This window comes from Ranitomeya variabilis, chromosome 4 (assembly GCF_051348905.1).
Source record: "Ranitomeya variabilis isolate aRanVar5 chromosome 4, aRanVar5.hap1, whole genome shotgun sequence".
Classification (NCBI taxonomy): domain Eukaryota; kingdom Metazoa; phylum Chordata; class Amphibia; order Anura; family Dendrobatidae; genus Ranitomeya; species Ranitomeya variabilis.
In genome coordinates, this window is record NC_135235.1 from 680,862,845 (window position 1) to 680,882,532 (window position 19,688).

At 44.7% G+C, this 19,688-nt stretch overlaps 1 protein-coding gene across 4 annotated transcripts in view; it reads right to left on the reverse strand.

Moving 5' to 3' along the window:
- The window catches only part of LOC143766330 (uncharacterized), a 1,024,462-nt gene that overhangs the window by 961,362 nt on the left and 43,412 nt on the right, over positions 1–19,688 (reverse strand). For 3 of the 4 annotated variants that reach the window (XM_077253919.1, XM_077253917.1, XM_077253920.1), the window contains 5 exons: positions 15,285–15,434; positions 14,976–15,155; positions 14,769–14,892; positions 14,591–14,685; positions 14,303–14,393 (listed from right to left, as the gene is read on the reverse strand). In XM_077253919.1, the coding sequence (XP_077110034.1) occupies positions 14,303–14,393; positions 14,591–14,685; positions 14,769–14,892; positions 14,976–15,155; positions 15,285–15,434 (640 nt within the window). The remainder of the gene's footprint in view (positions 1–14,302; positions 14,394–14,590; positions 14,686–14,768; positions 14,893–14,975; positions 15,156–15,284; positions 15,435–19,688) is intronic. The other variant, XM_077253918.1, reaches the window with a different exon arrangement.

Sequence of the window (19,688 nt, forward strand, 5' to 3'; positions counted from 1 at the left end):
TTTTCAATCTTCCTCTGTTCAATGTCTGTGTTCTTTTGCCCATATTAATCTTTTCCTTTTATTAGCCAGTCTCAGATATGGCTTTTTCTTTGCCACTCTGCCCTGAAGGCCAGCATCCCGGAGTCGCCTCTTCACTGTAGAAGTTGACACTGGCATTTTGCGTGTACTATTTAATGAAGCTGCCAGTTGAGGACCTGTGAGGCGTCGATTTCTCAAACTACAGTACTAATGTACTTGTCTATTTGCTCAGTTGTGCAGCGGGGCCTCCCACTTCTCTTTCTACTCTGGTTATAGCATGTTTGTGCTCTCCTCTGAAGGGAGTAGTACACACCGTTGTAGGAAATCTTCAGTTTTTTGGCAATGTCTTGCATGGAATAGCCTTCATTTCTAAGAACAAGAATAGACTGTCGAGTTTCACATGAAAGTTCATTTTTTCTGGCAATTTTGAGAGTTTAATGAAACCAACAAATGTAATTCTCCAGATTCTCAACTAGCTCAAAGGAAGGTCAGGTCATCGCGCACACGCTGTGTGTCAAAGGCGAGGGAAATGATCGGAGAGAGAGCGTCATCTGATGCTCTCTGCTCCATTAATGCTCATTGGGGGCGGCGCTGGGTCCCCCTGACTTACGGCCCCAAAGCAGCCGCGTGGGCTGGGGGCCCCTGAGGGAGGAGGGGCACTGGTCTGCGGGCCCTGATAGCGGGCAGTGTTAGCTACAGCCTGCGGAAAACACTGTCCGCTATTAAAGTAAAATTAATTCACTCCTCTCCACGCTCATGGGGGTGTGGGGAAGTGTGAATATTCATTTCACTTTAGCAGCGGGAACAGGCTTCAGATTCCTGTTGTCCTGATAGGACTGGCGAGTAAACTGGGACCAGGGGCATCTTTCCTGGCCCTAACCCTAGGGGGCGCCCTAACTCGCCTTGTTCCCCGGGATACCTCAGATGGCAAGGATGCCAGGGTCTCTGCCCTTGCCCTGTCTCCTAGCAGCAGCCATGTGATAATCCCTTTCCCCCCACCCGGGGAAGAGAGGTGCTACCGTGTACCGCAGTACACCAACTCAAAAAAGGGGAATCAAGACAAGGATAAAAGAGAATTCCACTCACACAAAATATACTCTCACCAATAACAGAGGTATTCACCAGGGTGTGTAGGAAGGGGGGAAGAAAATAAGGCAAGTAAGGATGATGAATTTCCAAGCGTACAAACCAAACAACAGTCGCACAATAAACTCCTCCAGCGCCAAAAAATACCAGCTTCTCCCTCTCCAGATCTTTGTAGCAAGTGCTAACTCAGACAAGGACCTGCCCAGCAGGCCTAGCTTTTATAGGAGAGAGGAGTGGTTAACCAAGCACAGCTGAATGCAGGGATTTCCACATGGCCGATTAACCACTGTCCCGCTGAAAGAAAATAAACACATTTAATACCCCGGAGAAGTGCTTCTTCTCAGCGGCAAAGCAGGAGCCATCAGGCGCTTCGTTCTTCTGGCTCTGCTCTGTCGCGGTAACTCCGTGACACCTGTCACCCACTGCTGTTCTGCTGGCACCTGAGGCCCCCATAGCAGCCGCATGTTGTCCTGCTATTAATGAAATGCCACTGGCTGGGGCTCTAGGCAGCTGCTGGCACTGTATGCCAGCAGGTGTCCATGCATGGGCCCACTGGAGAATCCTCCGGTGGCCCAGTTTGAAAATGCTTGTAGGAACCATATGAGCACATTCAGCAGCACAGAAGGGAGAGAAGGTATATTCATCCAATATCAGAGATCTAAAAACGACCCAAACGATAAATAGTAGGATGAACAGCTATAGACATAATATTAGGAAACGTGTAATCTGTCACAATCTGTTTAGGCATTTCATTTTAGAACATGAACAAGATCCCACCAGTTTAAGACTCTATATTAGAACAAATATCAGAAAATGTGTCTAATAGGTTCCAAAGACTTGTGAATAGGGAATCCTATTGGATTATCCATGCTTAAACCGGAGGGCAGCATTGAAAATACGACATAATAGGGGTATCTTTTTGAATAATTCTTAGGTATTTTGGTTGTTGCCATGTATGTTTATTTTTCTTTATATGTATTTTATTGTGCATCCAATATGCATTTTACATCTATTTGTATTGTTTTGTATAAGAAGAAAGGTTTCTATAGAAAACTGTACACCATAGGCACGGTTTAATTAATGAGTTAAGCAATTGGATTAGTGACGTTGTTTTGGAGCAAATAAAAGATCCACAATGTATCATTTGTATATGCCTGAGAAAGGAGCTGATTCACATCGGAAATGTGTAGCATTTACTTCTTAGTGACGGACAAATTTTTTTAAATCTGACCAGTGTCACTTTATGTGGTAATAACTCTGGAACGCTTCAACGTATCCCAGTGATTCTGAGATTGTTTTTTTTGCGACACATTGTACTTTATGATAAAGGTAAATTTCGGTTGATACGTTTTGTGTTTATTTATAAAGAATATCAGAAATTTGAAAAAAATGTAGAAAAATTAGCAGTTTTGAAACTTTGAATGATTATCCCTTTAATCCAGATAGTCATACCACAGGAAAACATAAACAATGAATAGCATTTCCCACATGTCTGCTTTACATCAGCACCATTTGTAAAATGTTATTTTATTTTGTTAGCATTTTAAGAGGTTTAAAAATGTAGCAGCGATTTTTCCAAGGAAATTTACAAAGTTAAATTTTTTAGGCACCTATCCAGTTTTGAAGTGACTTTGGGGTCTTGTATATTGGAAACCCTCTAAAAGTGATAGCATTTTAAAAACAGCACCCCTTGACATATTGAAACCTTCTATCAGGTAGTTTATTAACCCTTCAGGTTATTTTCAGGAGTTAATGCAAAGTGACATAACAGAAACGAAAAAGTGTATTTTTACCAAATACATGTCACTAACTTCTGAACATGTTACTATAGACCGCAAACTCTAAGGCAGCTATTTGGTTGTGATGTGAATTGTCATAACAAACACCGGGACCACACAATCATGATTTCAGGGTGCCGATGGGGATAAAAAGGAAGCCCCCAGACCATTTATATGCTGTAGTCACTATTGACAACAGCATCTAAGGGGTTAAACAGATATAGACGGTGCCAACACTAATTGTGGCTAATGTAGCAAGTTGTCAGCTTTAGTGTACAGCTGACAGCTGCTGGATTGTTACTTGTATGGGGATGCTATTCCCTTATATCTCAGGCCAGTAAAAAAACATATTGACTGTCATTAAGGGGTTAAAATGAAAACAATTTTTTATTGTTCATTTGTTTTGATACCCAACTTTATGGCTCAGCACTTGGCAGCGCTTTTCAAAGCCCTGATGTTTTCCTTCTTCCCATATCAGGGAACTTGGAAGCCAACAGCATCATCACCCTCTGCTTTCTCTAAGAAGCCCATCATAATATATTTCTAACTTCTCAGCACATTCTACGCACGCTGTCATTTTACTTTGTAGTTTACAGATCTGGGCAGGTAACGGTCAATGTCTTCTAACCTCAGGATGTAGGTGGATCCTCCAGGTTGTACGTTCTAAAGAAAAGAGCTTTCAATGCCTAAAGTCATTTGAACAGTTTTGGGTGGAGGACATTTTGTGATCTAGAGGCAAAATGGTGATCACTAGTGATGAGCGAGTATACTCGTTGCTCGGGTTTTCCCGAGCACGCTTGGGTGGTCTCCGAGTATTTGTAACTGCTCGGAGATTTAGTTTTTGTTGCCGCAGCTGCATGATTTACAGCTACTAGACAGCATGATTACATGTGGGGATTCCTTAGCAACCAGGCAACCCCCACATGTACAGTACAGACCAAAAGTTTGGACACACCTTCTAATTTTAAGATTTTTCTGTATTTTCATGACTATGAAAATAGTACATTCACACTGAAGGCATCAAAACTATGAATTAAAACATGTGGAATTACATACTTAACACAAAAGTGTGAAACAACTGAAATTACGTCTTATATTCTATGTTCTTCAAAGTAGCCACCTTTTGCTTTGATGACTGCTTTGCACACTCTTGGCATTCTCTTGATGAGCTTCAAGAGGTAGTCACCGAGAATGGTCTTCCAACAATCTTGAAGGAGTTCCCAGAGATGCTTAGCACTTGTTGGCCCTTTTGCCTTCACTCTGCGGTCCAGCTCACCCCAAACCATCTCGATTGGGCTCAGGTCTGGTGACTGTGGAGACCAGGTGATCTGGCGTAGCACCCGATCACTCTCCTTCCTGGTCAGATAGCCCTTACACAGCCTGGAGGTGTGTTTGGAGTTATTGTCCTGTTGAAAAATAAATGATGGTCCAACTAAACGCAAACCGGATGGAATATCATGCCGCTGCAAGATGCTGTGGTAGCCATGCTGGTTCAGTATGCCTTCAATTTTAAATAAATCCCCAAAAGTGTCACCAGCAAAGCACCCTCACACCATCACACCTCCTCCTCCATGCTTCACTGTGGGAACCAGGCATGTAGAGTCCATCCGTTCACCTTTTCTGCGTCGCACAAAGACAGAGCTCAAGTTTGGTTGCTTAATCTGCTGTCATATGAGCATTAATCACAATATTCCATATGTTTAGATAACCAATGACAGAGGAGCTAGACAATATGGTAATTAACTAACCACCCCTGACAACCCCTAACCACTCCTTTCTATGTGAAAATATAAAACTATGTATGTACAATAAAGTATTCAGTATTGATGGAATGTTGTTCTGTCACAGTTGTGTACAGTCCATTCTTGATGAGCGCTCAAAATACTCAGTCTAATTGGGAGCGGCCGCAGCACACACAGAGGGATAAATTTTTCCAACCCAAATATTTCCATAACATAATGGCGCCCAACGTGGGGCACGGATGAAACGCACGGGATCCTTCTGACCGGAGATACGGAGGTGTTAGCCACGGCTTTGGTTCACGGGATGGAGACTGCGCAGCTCCATAAGTAAGGTAAGAAAATGTTATCATCTTACCTGAAAGTCCCCTGTGCCCAGTCCGGGTCTATACCTCTTGCCGGTCAGGTGTGGTCACCAATTCCCAGGTAGTGTAAAAAGTCCGAAGCCTGAATCCAAGCCCTGGGAGGTGTCTGCTGTGTGCCGTGTATGTGTTCTGTGTTTGTGTAAGATCCGGGAGAAGGAAGGAAAAAGTGACTTTTGTTTGTGGTGGCTGGGTAACGGACAGCAGGAGGTCAAATCGCTGAATAAGCTATCACAGATTCCCGTGCAATAGGAGAGACAGGAGGTCTCGGGACAGGCAGTTCCATGTTCCAGGCTCGGATGGTGATAGCTTTGAGGGCTGCCACAGATTCCCGTAGCCGGCGGCCAGTCAGGACGACCGGAGCGGAGGGTGGTAGAGTCCGGCATATGCGTGCCAGTGCGATTGATAGTTGTCTGTTCCCAGCGCAACCTGCACGTGTCACAGAATTAAAAAGGGTGATTCTCCCGGACGTCTCTATCTGTATCTGTTTGTGTCATGTACTATTGCCGCTTTAAGAGCATATGATTGTAGAAGAAAGGTTTTTTTTTCCTCTCTTCAGAACTTCCTCTTTCTCCACGCTGTTTAGGAGAGATATGCATTGTAAATCACACTGTCACATCTGTTTGTTTTTTTCTGGCTGTTTTCTTTTGCAATCTGGCTATGGTATAGCATTTATTTAAAGAAGAAGTGAAATTAAATTGTGTCTATCATTTTTGATGCGACATACGTGTTTTCAGATACGTTATTTTAGTGACATTGGATACAGCAGCATATAAAAAGGGGAAGTGTGTCTCTGACTGTATTTGAGCACAGAGATTCTAGAGAAAAAAAAGGGAGAAGAGAAAAGCCGTTTTAATTTTTAATTTTTTTTACTCTCTTAAAGGGTCTTTTTCTTTTTTGCGGCATTTTAAAGTTTTTTAATTAAGTTTTCCTCAATCTTCAATCTCTTTACCTTTTTACTTTTTTTGGGGGGAAAAAGTTTTTTTTCCCCTTCCTTTTGTATCAAAATTTTGAGTTTTTGGTTGTGAACTAAGTTTTTGACGGTTTTACTTATCGTTTTGGGTTTTTCTTAGAGTTTTATATACTCATTTTTAGAAGTTTTTTTTTTTAGTGCTGTTTTCTTTTTTTTCATTTTTGTGTGTTTTTCATTTTTTGCCTTTGCCATGGGGAATAAGGTGGCCGAGCAGCAGGAGGGTCTTTTACTTCCTGATGAGAAAACAGCCCCCTAGATAGTGGCAGAATACGAAGGTGTTAGGTATGTGAAGAATTTTGGAAGGTATAAAGTACGTGAAATTCATTAGAATGGCAGACTTCAAGCTGCGGAGTGGCATGACGTAGAAAGGAAAATAAGGGAAGTTAGCTGATGTTAGATTGCTGAATACTAATACATGGTATGAAGTGGCAGCAGAGCTTACATCGTTTAGGTGGTACAGAAAGTTATGTGAGCAAACCAGGAAGTGATTTTTGTGGGTATGAGACGGGAGAATCTGCGCAGTAGGTAGTTATTTTTGCACAGTATGTGGTGCGCCCCGTCTCTCCCTACAGGGAGAAGGCATAATTGCTCCTCTCTATTATTCTTGTTCTTCTCTCTCTCTCTCTCCTTTCATCTCCTCTTCCTCCACACTTTTCTCTTCTTTCTCTCCCCCTCTCTATCTCTCTCCTCCATACCCTCCATCTTCTCCTCCCTCCTTCTCCACTCCCCCACCACACCTTTCTCCTCCTTCTTTTCCTTCTCCACACCCATCTCTCCTCCCTCTTCTCCTCATCCTCTCTCTCTCCTCCTTCTCCACTCCTCTCTTCTCCTCCCTCTCTCTCCCTTCCACACCTCCCATCTTCTCCTCCCTCTTCTCCACATTCTCTCTCCCCTCCTACTATTCCTTTGTCTCACTCATCAACCCCTCCTCCTTCTTCTTCCTCTTTTTTCCTCTTCCTCTTTTCCGGCTGGGCCAACGCCCAATTCAAACAATATGGTGCTTACAGCACAAGGTTCCCCTTCCATGCCCCTGGCACAAACCAGCCATTGCCATTTGTGATATCGGGAAAGAAGGTGAAAGCCCCCCCTACAGTGGGCAGCCCCAGACACATCAGGTAGCAGACAGCTCAGCCCTGGGTGCAGAGGGGGGAGGACTGATATCACCATGTATTGATAATGTACAGCTTCAGCACCGGTCAGAGCTGCCTACATTCACACCAACATGGAACTATAAGCCTAATCCATCATAGCTTCAGCAAGGGGGGAGACATCCTCACATAAAAAAGCAACTTCTAAGTCCAATATCAGTCAGTGTATGACCCCAGTACATGCCATCACAACTATTGCTCTGATGAAGATGAAGAGGGAACATCATACATGCTGTCCAGTACTAGGAAAAGAAACCCACAGGCACCAGGAATTCAGGGGCAGATAGAGGCACCACCATTACACTATGTGCACTGCACTTCAAGTCAGGTGACAATCTTCCAGACCCAGGGATGCATCCCATGCCATTTTACCGAAGAATGTAGCAGAAGCAGCGAACATATGCAGCCACCTGGAATGATCTCTGGGCCATAAATGGAAATAGAAGCAGGTGATGCACTCTGGCCAATCATGAAGGAACAATTCAAACTTCCAGCAGAATCATACACATACATCATACAGAAGACATACACGCTTGGGAGTCAGGGCCACAGCTAATTGAACAGCTCAGAGAGTGGGCCAAAGGCAGATTGGCAGGACAAGCCATGACATGAGCCAAGATAAGACAGAGTCTGTAAAGAAGTTTCATGGCAGAGTAATGCAAGTATTCCAAGACTTGGGCTTCACCATTCATGACCAGATACACAGGCCATTGTGCATGGACTGAGACAGCCAATTAGGAAACCACTGATAGTGGCTAGGCCTGAGAACAGGTCAATAGCAGTGGACTGACCCAGCAAAATGTTTTATGTGCGCCTAGGAGACTGTTTATTGCTAATTGTTGCCAAAACTGCCGCCATTATAGCACCACAAAGAGCGCGAAGAAGGAAACGGGTGCTGTGCTGCTGAGAACGCCAGAAGGGGAGCCAGAGGTGAAGACGCTGCAAAGTGCCGATCAACACACCAGAAGAACCGCTGCAGACTCCAGAGAGGAGACACCGACCTCAATAAGGTTAGCAAAGGGGAGAAGCTATGTCGGAGCAGGGGTAAGACGTGATGGCAGATGCAGCCACAGCCCCTGTAATGCCCCAAGACCTTGGGTTGGATGCAGCCGCCGGTCTCATGGCACCCCCCGGGCCTCGCCATGAATGCACCTGCAGGCCCCGTCTTACCACCGCAGCTTCAATCAGCAGGCCGGACCCCGCTGCCGCTGCAGTACCCATCATGCTGTTGTCCACAGTAGCCAAAGGGATTGAGTCCCAACCAGGGGTGCAGAAGACAGCCCCTCTCATGGTGACCACTGACCTGGAAGCGCAACCACCCTACAAAGACAGAAGAAGTGTCAAGTTTTACATCTGTGGCAAGTTTGGCCATTTCCAGAACCAGTGCAGGGCACCCACGCCCCCGAAGAGACTGGACCCATGCAATCCAAGAGTTGGTCCAGAGAAACCGGTCAAGGAAGAAGTGCAGAAAGCAGTGAAGTACTCCGTCCATAGGACAGAGGCAAGCAAGCCAGGTCCTCAAGATACTACGCTCCTGACATGTAAAACTTCATCTGCAAAACCAATACCTCAAATTACCCTTAAAATGGATGGCGTTGTCAGATCCAACGTGGTGCAGCCAGAAGTGTGATGACACCTGTGGAACTCACTGATCCCACCTGCCTATCAGAATCCTCTGTGTCTCGCATGGGCATTGATGGTCAAGTCAGACATTCTCAGTTTACAAAGCCACTGAGCGTGTGCACTCAGCCAGGACACTCTATCCTGTCCCAGTTTGTGGTGTAAAGGACCTGCCACTCAACCTGCTGGGAGCGAACCTACTGCAGAAGCTGAAGGCAACCACAGTGTTCCACAAAGATGGGACAGTGACACTTTCTTCATCCCTGACCCAAGAAGAGTCATGCTGGCGGCCCTACAAGAACATTAAGCAACCGATGAGGCCTACTCAAGGAGGTACTGGACGTAGTACCAGAAAGTCTATGGTCTAAGGGACCCCAGCACGTGAGAAAACCTCAAGTTGCCCCAGTACGGGTGTCACTCAAGCCATGTACCCCGTACCCTCGTAAGGCCCAGGCCAGGCCTAGAGTCAAGCTGCCTCTGACCAACTGAAGGTCTACCTGGAAATAGGAATCATTGTTCCTCGCACATCGCCTTGCAATACCCCGCTTTTCCCCGTCAAGAAAAAGACTGTAAAAGGAGAGCCAGCCAAGTTCAGAATGGTATATGACCTGAGAGCTGTGAATGACGCCACGGTGTTTGAAACTGCAATTATGCCGAATCCGCACACTCTGCTCTCAAATGTGCCTGCCACAGCAGGGGGGACACCACACATGGACAGCGATGCCACAGTGGGCCCAGAACAGCCTTTCACAGTTCACCAAAGCAATGTCCACAGTCCTCACCAACTGGGTCGCAGAACATGCAGAAGTAACCCTGCTACAATACATGGACGATCTACTCCTTTGTGCAATTGACTTTGACACGTATAAAGCCCATTTCCATGTATCTCCTACTCTACCTGGCGGAGCAGCACTGCAAGATCTCAAAGAACAAAGTCCAGTGGTGTCTGAAGCAAGTTACGTTCCAGAGACACTGTATTGCTCACCAGGCGAAACGCCTGACAGATGACCGGAAGACCACAGTGGAGAAGATGGTCCCTCCGACAACTCCAAAGGTGCTACAAGCCTTCCTTAGTCTAGTTTCGTATTGCAGAGCCTGGATCCCTGATGCTTCCGTCCTAATGCAGCCTCTGTGTGAATACGTCAGCGTGACCCCGTTCCTCCTGGCAGATGCAGCCTTCAGTTCGTTCAAGAAGTTAAAAGGCTCTGTAGTCTCTGTAGTTTTTAAAACATGTATGTGGTTTGCTGTATATTTATTGGTACTTGAATAAAGTTGTGTTTTCATTATTATAGCTATATTGGTGTGTGGTGATCCTTTATATTATAGACCTAGCCTGTTTCTTTCTTGTCTTGCCTAATTGGTGTTTGTCAGGTCTATATGTGATCCCATGAACCGTGGTGCCCCCTTTACTTTATTTATAGGCTCTGTAGTCTCAGCGCCAGCACTAGGCCTATCTGACTACGAGAAGCCATTCCGTCTCTACTTGATGAGAAGAGAAGGCCTTGCTACTGGAGTCCTGACGCAGCTTCAGGGGGGAAAGCAGAGACTTTCGGACTACTTTTCAGCTTGCCTGGATCCAGTTGCAAGGGAAGCCTCTTCCTCCCGCATGAGAGCAGCAGTTGCAGCACACGCCCTCCTGGACAGGACTACTGACATCAGTGGAAAAAACCATTGGAAATCCTGGCTCTGCATGACATCTCAGCAATCCTCAACCAAACCCAGCAAAAACATCTCTCCACTGCCAGGGATCTTCGCCTCCAGTGCTCTCTACTCCTGCCCGACAATGTCACCATCTCCAGATGCACAGTCCTCAACCCGTCCACTCTACTCCCACTCCCAAGGGGGGATACAGATATGGACCCTCAGATAAAAAGTCTGATCAAAATCTGCATGATACCTTCTGCAGGGATCTGAATTTGCTCTGGACGGATGACCATGATTGCTTCAGCATCATGCAACAGGAAGCAGAAGGACTACCCAAGGTGGCAGAAGAGCCACTGACCAACCCAGAGTTGATCCTCTATGTGGATGGCTCCAGATTCGCAGATGATGAAGGCAGATTCCACACGGGATGTGCAGTGACCAGCAATCAAGAGATCCTGTGGTCCAGAAGTCTGCCGCCCAGTCTGTCAGCCCAGGAAGCAGAACTGATAGCGCTGATGAAGGCCTACTAGATGGCAGAAGACAAGACTGAGAAAATGTATACCGATTCAAGGTACTTGCATGGCATAGCACACGACTTTGGACCCATCTGGGCTGCAAAGGACTTCATCACAGCAAGTAGAACAACCGTGAAGCATCATGGAGCCATTAAGGACCTGCTAAACGCACTTCAACTTCCAAAAGTGGTGGCAGTACTAAAAGTCAAAGCGCATGGAAAACTAAACACAGTAGAGGCACGAGGCAATAACATGGTGGACATGGCAGCCAAAGAAGCCGTCGAAGGAAGACAATATGGAAAAGTGGGAGAGGTCGTAGAGCCAGACGGCTACTACATGACGACTGAAGACAAGAAGCCTGACCAAATGACGTCCTGTGATCTGCTCAAAAAAGCTGCAAGAGCAAGCCCCAAAGGACAAGAGGGAATGCTGGATGCAGAAGTGAGCAACACATGAAGAAGGAAGGGTATACTCAATGGACTACAAACCCTGTTTACCCCGAAGCATGTACCCTATGGTGGTCCAGTGGGCACATGGGCCCACACACAGATTAAAGACACAGATGAATGATCCGATTGGTGCTTACTGGTTCGCTCCAGAAATCTCAACCCTAACAGCCAAGTTCATAAACAGCTGTCTGACCTGTGGCAAATGCAACCCTGGAAGAATGAAGAAAGTTCCTACACATCAACTTGCCAGACCACTGTACCCCCTTCCAGAGGATCCAGATAGACCACATCCAGATGCCGCCAAGTGGAGGATTCGAATATGCCCTTGTGGTCGTGGACGAGTTCTCAGGATGGCCAGAAGCTTACCCAGTGAGGAACCAGTCAGCAAAGACTACTGCAAAGAAGCTACTCTCAGAGACGAGATATGCAGCTATGGGGTCCCAGAAGTGATAGAGAGTGACCAGGGACCCGCATTCACAGCAAATCTCACACTAGAGATCTAGTCAGCAGTAGGGTCAGACTTAGGCCTACACACTCCCAATCACACTACTCAGTGTTAGACACACTCCCAGAGGCCCAGAAAAGCTGTTACCATATGAAATTTTGTTTGGGTCTAGTCCCAGGTTAGGGGTATCCTTTCCCTCAGCAGCTGATTATGCAATATGATACTTTGTCTGCTTATGTAAATTGAACTCACCAAGAAACTTGCTAACATCCATTCTCGAGTTTTTTTTTCTTCATTGCCAGATCCAGATACAGTGTCCGGTACGCACTCCTTGAAGCCAGGTGACTGGGTGTTGGTGAAAAAGTTTGTAAAGAGAACACCACTCAATCCCAGATCTGATGGTCCTGCTCAAGTGCTGCTGATGACACCAAACTCTGTGAAACTGGAAGGAAGACCCACTTGGATCCACTCATCGCATTGCAAGAAAACTCCCCTACCAGAAGATGACATCCAAGCCAGAATGATGTTGCGGCCTGACCGAAAAGATGACCTACCTGATAAAGACTACACATCGCTCACTACACATGCTATTGACTAAGAGACTGATTGCAACGAACCCCCGTTAGGGACAGATCTCCTGACCGCCCATTTGCGAAAAGTCTGTACGGAGTGGGGCACAGGCGTTAGGCTTGTGTCAGTTCGCCGACAGCACAAAAGAGTTGCAGCGCTTTGGGACAGGAGGCTAGGATTAGGGCAAGTGATATCTAAGGGGGGCTTGTGATAGAAATATATATATATCATGTAGATCTCACTTGCATGTATACTACTCTATAATCAAATATATACTTATATGCTCACAGCTAATATATACATTATAATCAATGGTTTAAAATGGCTGACACGAACTGATATAACCCAGACAGATCATAAAATGGCTGACACTAACTGATATAACCCAGACAGATCATATGGGGTTTTCCATCCCAAAAAACGGAACAGTGTAAGATGTTTTAACTCCTGATCAGATGTCTCCACTTTGTCCTAGATACAGAGCTCAAGTTTAGTTGCTTAATCTGCTGTCATATGAGCATTAATCACAATATTCCATATGTTTAGATAACCAATGACAGAGGAGCTAGACAATATGGTAATTAACTAACCACCCCTGACAACCCCTAACCACTCCTTTCTATGTGAAAATATAAAACTATGTATGTACAATAAAGTATTCAGTATTGATGGAATGTTGTTCTGTCACAGTTGTGTACAGTCCATTCTTGATGAGCGTTCAAAATACTCAGTCTAATTGGGAGCGGCCGCAGCACACACAGAGGGATAAATTTATCCAACCCAAATATTTCCATAACAGTTGGAACCAAAGATCTCACATTTGGACTTATCAGACCAAAGCACAGATTTCCACTGGTCTAATGTCCATTCCTTGTGTTTTTTCACCCAAACAAGTCTCTTCTGCTTGTTGCCTGTCCTTAGCAGTGGTATCCTAACAGCTATTTTACCATGAAGGCCTGCTGCACAAAGTCTCCTCTTAACATTTGTTGTAGAGATGTGTCTGCTGCTAGAACTCTGTGTGGCATTGACCTGGTCTCTAATCTGAGCTGCTGTTAACCTGCGATTTCTGAGGCTGGTGACTCGGATAAACTTATCATCAGAAGCAGAGGTGACTCTTGGTCTTCCTTTCCTGGGGCGGTCCTCATGTGAGCCAGTTTCTTTGTAGCGCTTGATGGTTTTTGCCACTGCACTTGGGGACACTTTCAAAGTTTGCCCAATTTTTTGGACTGACTGACCTTCATTTCTTAAAGTAATGATGGCCACTCGTTTTTCTTTACTTAGCTGCTTTTTTCTTGCCATAATACAAATTCTAACAGTCTATTCAGTAGTACTATCAGCTGTGTATCCACCAGACTTCTGCACAACACAACTGATGGTCCCAACCCCATTTCTAAGGAAAGAAATCTCACTTATTAAACCTGATAGGGCACACCTGTGAAGTGAAAACCATTCCCGGTGACTACCTCTTGAAGCTCGTCAAGAGAATGCCAAGAGTGTGTAAAGCAGTCATCAAAGCAAAAGGTGGCTACTTTGAAGAACCTAGAATATAAGACATATTTTCAGTTGTTTCACACTTTTTTGTTAAGTATATAATTCCACATGTGTTAATTCATAGTTTTGATGCCTCCAGTGTGAATGTACAATTTTCATAGTCATGAAAATACAGAAAATCTTTAAATGAGAAGGTGTGCCCAAAATTTTGGTCTGTACTGTACTCAGGCTGGCTAGTAGCTGTAAATCATGCAGATGTGTCAACAAAAACTAAATTTCCGAGCAGTCACATATACACGGAGACCACCCGAGCGTGCTCGGGAAAATCCGAGCAACGAGTATACTCGCTCATCACTAGTGATCACACGATTGTAATATAGTCGGACGACAACACTGAGAAGGCAGCCACAGCCGGTGACTGAGAAGTATCTGTGACTTCTCTGCATTTATTGGTTACTACTCACCTGGGTAGTCATATGTAGGAATGTCCTCTTTACACCGCTCATCACCCCTCACATAGGTCTCTGAATTATTAATATGGGTCAGATCTTCACCCTGAAACAAATATTGTACCAGTCACAGACAGATGGAGAAGTCACATCTATGAGCAGCTCTAATCCTGCCATATCCGCTGTTCTAATCACATAAGTATAAAACATATAATACTGGTGGATAAAACAAGACCGAGCACAAGACCTTCAAAACCGTTTACACATCATGGGGAGATCTCATGACACCTTCTCTCCATCTACCTGATGATCCTGAGGAATACTGGGATCTTCTTGTTTACAGTCCTGTGGAAGAGGATGGGAAAATCTCTCTGGTGTTGTCCTCTTACTGCATAGATCTGGAGGAAACACATACAGGGACTGAATTAATTGTTTAAACACAGATAATTATAGGCTGTGTGTATTTAGTCCTGTCTATTACCTGGTGATGTGAGGGGCTGGGGATCCTCCATCATGACGTCCTTGTACAGATCTTTGTGTCCTTCTAAATACTCCCACTCCTCCATGGAGAAATAGACGGCGACATCCTGACACCTTATAGGAACCTAACACATACAATGATACAGTCATCTCCCTGATTCCTTCATAGCATTACTATATAATGTCCCAGCATTCCCAGCAGTGTCACCTCTCCAGTCAGCAGCTCAATCATCTTGTAGGTAAGTTCTAGGATCTTCTGGTCATTGATGTCCTCATGTATCAGGGGGTGAGGTGGAGGCCCCATGATTGTGCTCAGGGGTCTTCCCCATCCCTCAGACACAGGGTCCTGACAGCGCTCACTAGAGGTCTTCTTCACTACTGTGCAATCCTGGATATGGAGAGACACATTAATAAATCTCACTACAGACATTTCCAGAGTCCTCACCTCTCCAGTTCTGTCCATCTGTTATTCCCATAGATAAAAATGATGTAATGTGACGTCATCAGAATCTCTCACCTCTCCAGTAAGCCGGAAGAGGATCTCTAGGGTGAGGTGTAATATCCTCTCCGCCATCTTGTCTCTGTCCATATCCATCTCTGTTGAGTAAAGTAGGAAAATTCTCTTATATAGAAGATCTTCACTGAGAGGATCCGATATTGTAGAGACCTGAATGAGAAGATGAGCCGATGTAACATCATAAAATCCAGTGTAATAATACAATTACTGGAGATAATAAGGGAAACATATGAGATTTATTATTTTACAGTATTAAGTTTCCTTCTTTACATCTACTAATAAAACCTATATATTTAGGCCACAGACAACAAGCAGTTTCTTCCTCGGAGTCGGCAGCTGAATACGTTCCTCATAGACTCATCTTCCATAACGCTAATTCTCGCCTCATTTACCGACACTGGAATCGGCATTAGTAATACTGCAGGAGATATTCATTACACGTGACATGAGAAATAACTACTTCATGATGAGAACGACATCTTCATCTTCTACTACGGCTCTAGAAACATATTAGTCCAGAGTCCGTCACTGACTCCATCACCACCGGCCTCTATATGAAGGTTTCCCGTCTTCCCCGCACTGTAATCTTCTATCACGTTAGATCTCAGGTCTGATTCACACACAGAAATTTGAGGCTTGTATAAAAGCTTTTTTGTTTGCACAAACACCGTCGACAGAAGTTATCTGATACCAAAGTCTCCATGTGCAGTGTTTATGGGGTTTATTTCTCCCCTTAGGCTTTCCTATGTTATAAGGAAAACACCAGAAAAAAACAGATATTAACCCCTTCATGACATGCGCCGTACATCTTTTCCGGCACCTCAGCTGATTTCAACAGCTGACTTGTGCCCCTAACAGCTGCGGGTGGAATCGTGATCCACTTGCAGCTGTTAACCTGTTAAATGCTGCAGTCAGTCTCTGACAGCAGCATTTAACACGATTGTACCGGAAGTGCGTCACTAACATGATCGCGGATCACGGATGGGTTGGCATGACAACCCGGGGTCTGCAAGAAACCCCTCTGGTTGTCATTGCCAGATAGCTATGAGCGCTGGGCCAGCCATCGGCACTCACAGCAAGCGAACATTTCTGCTACACAGAGCAGGGCTGAAGCACCGCTCTGTGTAGCACAACTGATCGGATGATTGCAGCTTCTCGTCTCCCAAGGAGACTATTCAAGCAAGCGTAAAGTAAAATACAAAAATGTTTTAAAAATATAAAAAATATATATAAAAGTTTAAATCACCACACCATTCAAAGACAAAAAATACATACCGTATATACTCGAGTATAAGCCGAGATTTTCAGCCAAAATTTTTGGGCTGAAAGTGCCCCTCTCGGCTTATACTCGAGTCATGGTCGGCGGCAGGGTCGGCGGGTGAGGGGGAGAGAGGTCTGTCATATACTCACCTGCTCCTGGCGCTCTCCCTGCCTGTCCCATGGTCTTCGGGTGCCGCAGCTCTTCCCCTGTTCAGCGGTCACGTGGGACCGCTCATTAAAGTTATGAATATGGACTCCACTCCCATAGGGGTGGAGCCGCATATTCATTTCTCTAATAAGCGGTAACGGTGATCGCTGACTGAGGAAGAGGCTGCGGCACCCGGAGACCATCTGTCCGGTATAAGGAGCCAGGGTCGCCGGGAGCAGGTGAGTATTACATATTTACCTGTCCACGTTCCACACGCTAGGCACCGCTCCATCTTCCCGTCCTCTTGCACTGACTGTTCAGGTCAGAGGGCGCGATGACGTACTAATCTGCGCGCCGCCCTCTGCCTGAACAGTCAGTGCGGAGAGACGGGACGCTGAGGAGCTGCGGGCAGCAAGAGAGGTGAGTATGTCATTTTTTTTTATTGCAGCAGCCGCATTATATATTGCACAGCTTTATATGGAGCATCTATGGGGCAATAATGAATGGTGCAGAGCATTCTATATAGCACAGTTTTGCATGGAGCATCTATGGGGCCATAATGAACGGTGCAGAGCATTCTATATGGCACAGCTTTATATGGAGCATCTATGGGGCCATAATGAACGGTGCAGAGCATTCGATCTGGCACAGCTATATATGGATCATCTATGGGGCAATAATCAACGATATGGAGCATTATATATGGCACAGCTTTATATGGAGCATCTTATGGGGCAATAATGAACAGTATGGAGCATTATATGTGGCACAGTTTTATGTGGAGCATCTATGGCGCAATAATGAAATGTATGGAGCATTATATGTGGCACAGTTTTATATGGAGCATCTTATGGGGCCATAATGAAATGTATGGAGCATTATATGTGGCACAGCTTTATATGGAGCATCTTATGGGGCAATAATGAACAGTATGGAGCATCTATTTTTATTTTTGAAATTCACCGGTAGCTGCTGCATTTCCTACTTTTTCATACTCGAGTCAATAAGTTTTCCCAGTTTTTTGTGGCAAAATTAGGGGGGTCGGCTTATACTCGGGTCGGCTTATACTCGAGTATATACGGTATATTTGGTATTGCTTCATTCGATATCGCCTAATCTATCAATATATAAAAAGAATTCATCTGATCTGTAAACGGCATAATGAGAAATAAAATAAAAAGAATGAAATTTTTTTGGTCGCCGCAACATTGCATTAAAATGCAATAACAAGCAATCAAAACATTGTATCTGCATAAAAATTGTATCAATAAAAATGTCAGCTCGGTACGCAAACAATAAGCTGTCACCAAGCCCCAGATCCCGAAAAATGGAAATGCTATGGGTCTCGGAAAATGACACTTTTTTTTTTGTAACAAATGTTGGATTTTTTTTCACCACTTAAATAAAGAAGAACCTATTCATATTTGGTGTCTACAAATCCGTAATGATCTGGAGAATCATAATGGCAGGTCAGTGTTAGTATTTGGTGAACAGGATTAAAAAAAAAAAAAAAAAAAACTATTTGTGAAATACACTTTTTTTTTAGCTGTTTCACCACACTTGGATTTTTTTCCTGTTTTCCAGTACAGTATAATGTAAAACCAATGGTTTCATTCAAAAGTACAACTCGTCTTGCAAAAAATAAGCCCTCACATGGCCATACTGAAGGAAAAATAAAAAAGTTATGGCTCTGGGAAGAAGGTGAGCAAAAACAGAAACGCAAAAATGGAAAATGTCCCACGGGGTTAAGGGCTAAAATGTTTCAAAAGAAAATTGGCACCAACAATAGTTGTAAAAAGGAAAAAAACATGCAAAAAGCAGAAGACACAGCTATTGCAGGGATGGCACAGGGGCACCTGCAACAAAAACTCTGGCAGTTTAACCACATGCTGCAAACATGGCGTCTAAGAAGGTATGACAGAGTTCGGCTGAATGCCCCTCCTCCCCCAAGTACTCGATAGTATGGGGTGGCCTAGTTACTACGGTACTACGGTACTTACATGCCCAATAATGGTGTCTGGGCCTGCAATGTACGAAGGTCTATTAGACCGGGCCAGAGGCAGCGTCCAATAAGTCCAATAGGACAACCTCTTCTTGATTAATATGTTTGGCCCCGCTTATAATAATAAAGCCTATACTCCCCTCTCGTGCTGGCACCATTCCCGTGGTGTCTGCACTCGCTCTCCCCGAGTCTCTCGTGTGGTGTTGTGACACATGATGCCCGGCGTCCAATCAGCAGTGGTGTCACTTGTCTCTTCCTTGAAACATGAAGAAGTCTGGTTCTAGCTCGAAAGAAGAGACAGCGACGCCAGCGCTGATTGGGGACGTGTCACAACAACAGCATCCGAGAACGGTACTGGAATGGGAGGTGAGTATAGGCTTTATTATTTTATCGGGACTCAGCGAGGGGTATGAGAAGAAGTTTTCCAGGTAGTGGACAACTTCTTTAGTGTTCTACAGGAGTTAAATGACTTTGGGCCACTGATCTCACATCACCAATACATACAGTGGGTACAGAATATATTCAGACCCTTTTAAATTTTTCACGCTTTAAATTTGCAAAAATTTCTACATTTCTGTTTTTTTTCAGTCAAGATGGGGTGCAACATGTACATTAATAAGAAAAAATGAACTTTTTTGAATCTACTAAATGGCTGCAAAGAAACAAAGAGTGAAAAATTTAAAGAGGTCTGATTACTTTCTGTACCCACTGTACATCTCATCAAGACAGAGTTCCGTACACCTTGAAGTATCAGTGAGCTGGCGTTTTCTTTTCTATACATGAGGATAAAACACTACACATAGTCCTCCATACAGTATAATACTCTCCCCTAGTCCTCCATACAGCATAATGTGCTCCCCATTGTCCACCATATAGTATACTGCACTACTACACACGCAGATATGGTTAACCGTGGCGTAGCTTTGGGTGTGGCCCTCAGAGCCCCCTCTGCCTTCTCCCGAGTAGCTACGATGCTGCTAGTTACAATGCTGAT